Here is an 8,267-nt window from a genome sequence, read left to right as displayed (position 1 = left end):
GTTTCACTCTCACGTAGGTGGCGCCACCATCGTAGAATTTTCTAGAAGGATGACATCATCCTGTATATTCGAGAGCCAGGTGGCAGCACGGTCGGAGGATGTTCTGGAAGGATGATGTCATCCTGGTATCTGGGGATGACTCATTGTTCTTTGGGGTGGGGATATCTTATAATTCCTCTTCGCTCTATTGGTTATAACATGTTTTCAACATGTTCTGAAAAATGTTTCAAAACGTTTTCGAAATGTTTCAAAATGTTTTCGAAATGTTTCAAAATGTTTTCAAAATGTTTCAAACATGTTTTCGAATGTTCTTTGGGAGAAGAAGAAATTGTCCCCAGTGCCCTACTCGAGGTGAGGACTTATCAAACATAATCGAGAGTATCAACAATTTGGGGAAATTGAAGAAAATTCTGCGAGGAGCTGAGAGACAAGATCACCAACACAGAGGATGAATCAGAGGTAGCGAGTATCGATGAAATTCAATGGTTGAATTCAGTTCCACCATACTGCCTCAATGACAATGAGGTTGTGGAGCAACTATTGATTCATGCTCCAGCTGAACCAATGCCACCATTGACGGGATTCATCTTTCGGATTCGCAAAAAATTTCCGAGCTCTGTGCTCCAAGTTCAAACGTGGAGAGGTATCAAAGTGTTATCCTTGTGAGAAGTTATCTTAATCTCTGCAGACCATCAATACAAATTTTGAACATTTGCGATCTGCCATTGAACTTCTGGGTTTGGAGTACGATATATTCTTCGTTTCTCGTGGTCACCAACCTGCTGATTTGATTTGAATGATGAAACCTGTGAGGGATAGCTCTGTAGATCAACAAGAGAATTAGTTTTCAATTACAACCACGAGTTCATTTGATGTTCTATTGGGAGTATGCGTATCGTTCTGCTCATCGAGGTCCATGGGAAGAGTTCGCTCGAGATCATGAGCGTTTCAAAACGTCGAATAAATTCTTATGAAAAAATATTAAACCCTGTATTATCAAAACAACATAGACTAAATATTTTTTGAAAACTTGTTTCACATAGTTCTAAGTCATTTTCAATATCATTACTCTTATTATTGTGATGTTGATGGGGAGAAGGTGTGTGTAGAATAATGAGACCATGGATTTTTTTTTAATTAAAAAAATATATATTCATCTTTTAATATATATAATTATCTTGATTTATTTATTACATCATACATTTACATTAGTTTCTTAACTCCTCCACTGATGGGATTGTATTCAACAATTCGATCATGGAGGATAAGGTAGTACGCTGAGGTGTTGGGTGCAAAAGGAAATGATGATTCAAATTCCAGACGAATATCAACTGGTCCGGTTTTCAAATACTCATTCTGCTTAGAACAATCGATTATAATTAATGGTGCGTCTGTTAAAAATTTCTCTCTATTTAATAATGGCTCAGCTTCCTTTCCATAGTAAGACTCTTGAAAGTTCACGTACATGTTGTATAGGGTTGAATACTGATTGAGGGCAATATCCAAATTCAAATTGCCATATGGATAGCTCTCTGAGTTGAGGAAAAGCTTCACATCTCGGATACTGCAATGATCGAAGTGGCTCGCATTGGCTGTCTGGGTGTTTTTACGATTCGTTTGGAATCCAAGAATAACATATCTTGGTTTCTCCAATTGAGATAATGTCGTCACGACCCAAACACGCTTCGAGGTTGCTGGGAGAAGAGGATACTCATACAATTCCCATGTACGAAAGCCCATTGTAATGGGTGTGTCTTTTGCGATGAAATTGAGCAGTTCCAGCTTGCGCTCATCCGACACTTTAACATAGGGGATCATCCACTCAATCTTTTGGAGCTTAATCTTCCATTTCTCCTCAGGGTTTTGTTGATTGACAGCCCTCTGGAGTACTGCACTGATGTCTGTTTTCGATCTCGTAATAATGAGTTCATGTTTTGCATTCACAACAATCTTCTGATAATCTTCAGCAATGCCAAGTAGAAGACTTAATGGTATAGAGATGTCGAAATATCCTGCATTATCAGTGATTGTCTCATTACTATCCATACTATCATTCTTGAGCCAACCGGCATTCTCCATCAAAAACCGCTGGTTAGGACTCTGAGAAACATAATTTTTCATGAGACTCGTTAAGCCCACGTTTTTCGCTCGATCAATCTCCACACCATTGAGCTCATATCGCACTTCCTCAAACAGATGACAGATAGCGTTACTCACGAGTCTTGTTCTCTCGGTTGGTGTTGTTCCATTATCTTTGGTTAATCGACCATAAATATGCAGATGACTCTTACTGGGTAATAAACATAAATCTTGATGTTGCACAGTAATAGAAATTCCATCATTGTTACTATAGCTTGATGAAGCAAAGGGTTGATCGGTATGCATCTCATAGTGAGAAACTGACTCATCGAAGACGATAGATTTTTGAATCTTCAAGATGTCCTCCATAATATATTCTTTTTTCTTTATCTATGATGGGATTCACACTCGAGGTCTCAAGTGTAAACTCTTGAGGAATTGAATATTCTCACGTGTTAACGGTTTGATGGGTCTTTGACGACTGCTAGTCCTTTGGGGAGATGACTCCCTTTTATAACTCTTCCCGATCTTTGTTTGGAAAACGATACCCATTAGGTACGTTTAATGTGAAGTCTTATCGTGATTAATTCTCCTTGGAAGTTGAACAATTCACCGTCCTGATCCACCAATCTCAGTTGGAGATGATCAATTGCTTGGACCACGAGCGGAAGGTAAATGAGATTCTTCGGCACCTCAATGACTTTATATCCTGGAGGTACAGCAGGAAAGAATTCGTGAATAATACGAACTTTCTCCCCATTATTATACGCACCGCCAGTGATATTACACTCCACACGCATAGAATTCACCTTAAGAATCCTAACTGGTAAATCAGATACGTGTGATTTATTAGGCGATAAAATTTTGTTATCAAATCCTAATAATCTACCAATCGAATCGGGTGGTTTAAAATTAATTGTATGATCACTTTTGATTTCACTACACAGAGTATTATTATTGGGTTTCAAGTTGATTGAAACACCTTTCTTTTGCAGAACCTTCTGAAAATAATTTTGAATATCATCAATCTCATAACTACCTTGGGGGATGCTGATCGTATATTCCTTATTCTCATTATCAGAGTAGTAGAACTTGTTATTCTTTTCTGTAATATTTGAAATTGAATTGAATGTCAATAATTCAACAAGAGCCAAACTATAGTGATGAATGTGAGATAATTTAATGGGGGGAAAATAATTCGCTTCCAAAATAGAAGACGTTCCCGTCAGTGTTAATGTCAAAGATTCCCCCATGGTTGTCAGCTGTAAACTAACTCAATGAATGAATGTGAGCGATATTTATATCTGTCCTTTGAGAAATTTCAGACATAGATGACCACATATGATTGTGTCATATTCTTGATGCTTCTGATGATTATATTTGACGAGGCTACCAACACCGAAATAATCCATCAATTCTTTTGGTGGTTGTAAATTTCCAAAACTATCAAAATAAATTATTTCATTTTTCCGTTTCTTATATGCCACCCAGTGAGTGCCAGGACCATCCCTATCATCCAAATTCACTATAGCTGATTCATTCACCCGAAGTCCATTTATGGGTAATCATTTCTCATATAAACTCCGCGAAAATATGGAATTTTCATGAGTTTGGAGTATTTCATAATATCAGCATCACTGAGGGCTCGGTGTGGTAGCTTTATGAGTTTTTTGGTTGCAAATGGAGTCCAAATCCTATTTTATAGGGCTTCAAATACAATCCTTTACCCATTGAAATTGCTTCCATTGCTTGATTGTGACGTTTACTCTCCTCAAGGTACTGCTTAGCTGCTTTCGCATCATTCACAGCTTTTGTGAGAACTGCGGCGCCTCCGGCTAAAGCTCCCGTGGCACTTAATCCAGCAAATAAGGGAATCAAGAAAGGTAGCACTCCACCAATTTTTCCGGGAACTGGTAATATTCTTGGTGACTTTACAGAACGCTTTCCTCCAGCTTTTCGGACAGCATCTCGTGCAGCCTGAAGAGCCGATTTGATTGCATCCCCAGGGCGCATTGATTGTTTCGCTGCTCGGATGACTGCTCTGAGAGCCACTTGTTTTTTTGCAGCACTACGACCACATGTTTTCTTTTTTTTCACGAGACTTTTGCCACGCTTTGTAGTTTTCCTCCCCACTCTTTTCTTCAATCCAAATCCTAAGCTAGTCTTGGCCTTCATAGTATTGGCCACTCCCCAAGCAGTAGCTTTCTTACTCCAACTTGCATCTTTTGATAATACACGTCTCCACGCACTCTGTTCTAAGGTCTTATCAGCGTTATGTCTAGCTGAAAGATTCTCACGATTTTTTGAGTATGCGATATCGTGCTCTTTGCACGCTTTATCGAGTGGATTAATTCCAGGATCACCGCGAGCTAATCTCTCTAACAGTTTTGTTCCCGGCCCACAATATTGATAACCAGGGATATGAAATTCGATAGGTAATTTGTTGATTATCTTATTGAATACTCCTTTACCACTCCTCTTACATCCTCTCACAATCATAGCTCATCTTCGACTGAATGTGAATGGTATATATACCCGCTATTTATACGTTCTGACTGCAGTAGGATGAGAAAACTCATAGGTGATTGTCATCAACGATGAAGTTCACAGAACAGGATGTGAAATTACCCATTCTGAATTTTGATCAGGTGGTACAAAATGTGGGTGATAAAATTAAAGATAAACGTCATGGAGAATTGTTACCAAATACAGTGCGTGCCATTTTTTGCGGGCCCTCCAACTGCGGTAAAACATACGCATTATTGGCTCTTATCACACATCCGAATGGATTGAGATTCGAAAATGTTTATGTGTATTCAAAATCATTGAATCAACCGAAATATGAGTTCCTAAAAAACGTTCTGGAAGCAACGAACACAATTGGATATTTTCCATTCAACGAGCATGAGGAGGTGATAAAACCGGAAGATGCGCATCCCAATTCAATTTTCATTTTTGATGATGTCGCATGCGAAAGACAAGATAATATGCGTGCATTTTTTTGTATGGGACGACACCGAGACGTTGATTGTTTCTACCTTTGTCAGACATATACGCGTATCCCAAAACATCTTGTACGTGATAATGCAAATTTAATAATTTTATTCAAACAGGATGATAATAATTTACGACATATCTATGAAGATCATGTCAATACTGATATGACCTATAACCAATTCAAAGACATATGTTCCTCATGTCGGAATATTGATAGGTACAGCTTCCTCATGATTGATAAAGATAGAGAACGATGATGGCCGCTACAGGAGAGGGTTCGATTGTTTTATAAATACATAATACATGTACTTTTCCAAGCAGTCACATCTAGAGCTTTATCATGACCAGTTCTATTTTAAATAAAGAGAAACATGTCTTACAACAAATTGCGGACGCGAGTGAAGCAATTCGTGAGAAGCACAAGCTGATAAAATTGGGGAGGGAAAACACCGAAAGAACCCTAGATGAAGTTTTCAAACCAGTGGTTACACCATTAGAAAAAATTGTAGATCAGACTGCTTATGCTGAAATTCCGAGGAAAATAAAGAAATCTCTCGCATCATCAACTTCACGAAAACGTGCTACAGAGACTGCTGACTCTAATATCCCGATAAAAATCCAACGGATGGGGGAAATGTATGATTCAAAAATATCGGAAAAATTACCATCAGGCTCACAGTTGGATATGAATACTACAACATTATTATTTCCTGAAATGGAAATTGATAATACTCATCATGAAGATGATTCAGATTCTGTCGAGGATGAACATATTCATAATTCATCTCAAGAATATATACAATTATATGATACTCCAAATGGGATGACAGAATTGGACATGAAGACGGGGATCCGCAAATATAAAGGTGATTGGGTGCTTGGAACAACACCCATTAAATTCGAAGGGGAGACAATAGTAATTGGTGGGGAAAAGTATAATCAAACTCCAGGACTTTTCGAAATATTATTCAAAAAAAATCCTAATGTAGAGAAGATTACAGACTCTGATAAGAAAGCATTCTCGAAAATTATGAAGATGACACATCTTAATAGAAAATATTTGAATCCAACGAAAGGCTTGAGGCGACACAATAGAGAGAAGTTTGTGAATTTCACGAAAAAGTCTCCACGTGGAAACGCATTATCAAATCAAATGATTGCAAAAAGGAGGTATAATATTGATTATGTGTATTGCGATGATCCAAATGAGCTAGTAGAGCGTCTCCGACTATTATATGCTTCACAAACAGCTGGTAATAATAATCATAATAATGAAATAATTTCAATTATCGAGGAACTGCGTGAGGCTGGATTGATATATTAGAAGTGGATACATCTTGGAAACATCAGTTATAAAATGAGTGTTGATGTGTTTGGACGATAGTTGAATGTTGCACCGCGGAATCAAGATTCAGCTGCACCGCGGAATATTCAAGGACCCCCAGGTCGGAGCTTTAAGCTTACTGCAGATGGACAATTTGATATGAAGAACAAGCGATTGTGTAACATTGCTGATGCAATTGAAGATCAAGATGCAGTTTCTATCAAAATACTCAACGAGTTAATTGAAAAGTTACAAATAAACTCACTACAAAAACTCATAACAGAGAAGTTTAATCAGAGAAGTCATTGAAGCACTAGATGAGCGACTGAAAACATTGGAGAGCTCTGATATATATCATTATTCAATTGAACCGAATGGAGATAGCAGTGTAACAGCCACACCAGAATATTCAAATAGTGGGAAAAGAGTGAAACGTATCAGGAGAAATCTCAAAACATTGAATGATGGTGAAAATCCTAGGAAAAAAAGAAAGGTTCAAGAAGGAAAAAGAAGCTCTAGTTGAGGAACTCCACAAACCTGCGCGTAGGAATTATCCCCGACGTCGAGTAGATATACGAGCTCTCAACGAAACTTGGCAAGCTGATCTTGTGGATATGTCAGCCTATGCTAAAGAAAATGATGGTTATAAATTCCTACTCACAATCATCGACATTTTCTCCAAATTTGCGTGGGCAGTACCGATTAAATCAAAAAGTGGATTGGATGTTACAAAAGCTATGGAATCTGTACTCAATCAAGGTCGAGTACCTCAAAAGCTACATGTTGATCAAGGAAAAGAATTCTATAACAAAGAATTCAAAAATCTTATGCAAAAATTTGATATAAAAATGTATTCAACGTTTAGCAATTTGAAAGCATCGATTTGTGAACGATTCAACCGTACATTGAAAGAGCGAATGCGGAAAAAATTCTCCCTCCAAGGATCATACAGATGGTTCGATATACTTCCTGACATCATATCATCTTATAATGATACAAAACATCAAACAATTCATATGAAACCCAAGGATGTGAACGAAATGAATGAAAAGTTTCTTCATCACCAAGTTTATTGGAAACTTCTGAACCATAGAGTTAAAGAACCGAAATTCAAAATCAATGACAAAGTGAGAATCAGCAAATATAAACATGTTTTTGAAAAAGGCTATACGCCCAATTGTACAACTGAAATTTTCAAGATCATTCGCGTGAGGAGAACTGAACCAACTACTTATAAATTGATTGATTATCAAGATAATCCTATTGAAGGAACTTTCTACGAGGAAGGAATTATCTAAAGTTAAGCATCCTGATGTGTACCTGATTGAAAAAGTGATTAAAAAACGAGGAAATAAATTATATGTGAAGTGGTTAGGTTTTGATAATTCTCATAATAGTTGGATCAATGAGTCAGATGTATAATGTGTGGAGATATTTTTTTTTATCTACGTGATGTGTATCATTTGTGAAAAGGAAATAAAATTGAAAAAAAAACACAAAATTTTTTGTATATTCATATTTATTTTTCACCTTAATCCTATATATACAATGTATGAAAATATCTATTTATAATTATACACTTGGTTTAGTATACCCCCAAAGTAAGGTATCTGTCGCATTCGTAGAAATCATACGCTTATCATCCTCCCAGCTCAATGCTAATTTCTTCTGGCGGATTGTATGCACCTCATGTTTTTTACTCCGGATCAAATATTGATCTTTCACAACATGCTCATTATTCAGGAGACAGTTCTTATAGTCATCAAATGTGATCTTCCTGAGTGTAGTAGCCTTAACACCCTTAGCTTTCTTCTTAGCTTTATCATCATCCAACATCCTGAATGCGTACGTCTTCGCTCGCAATCCC

General features: G+C 37.2%; 1 protein-coding gene across 1 annotated transcript; it reads right to left on the bottom strand.

Annotated features, from left to right (window-relative positions):
- Positions 1–1,203: 1,203 nt before the first annotated feature.
- On the bottom strand, positions 1,204–2,448 carry LOC107038435. The gene has a single exon (XM_015257532.1). It carries the CDS (start codon positions 2,446–2,448, stop codon positions 1,204–1,206), a length of 1,245 nt encoding a protein of 414 aa, XP_015113018.1.
- Between the last annotated feature and the right edge of the window lie 5,819 nt (positions 2,449–8,267).

This window comes from Diachasma alloeum, unplaced genomic scaffold, assembly GCF_001412515.2.
Source record: "Diachasma alloeum isolate Michigan unplaced genomic scaffold, Dall2.0 Dall_scaffold_00283, whole genome shotgun sequence".
NCBI classification, from domain to species: Eukaryota; Metazoa; Arthropoda; class Insecta; order Hymenoptera; family Braconidae; genus Diachasma; species Diachasma alloeum.
This window is presented reverse-complemented; position numbering and strand designations above follow the sequence as displayed.

Coding starts and splice junctions, on each gene's coding strand:
- LOC107038435 (XM_015257532.1), bottom strand. CDS start 2,448: ATGGAGGACATCTTGAAGATTCAAAAATCTATCGTCTTCGATGAGTCA.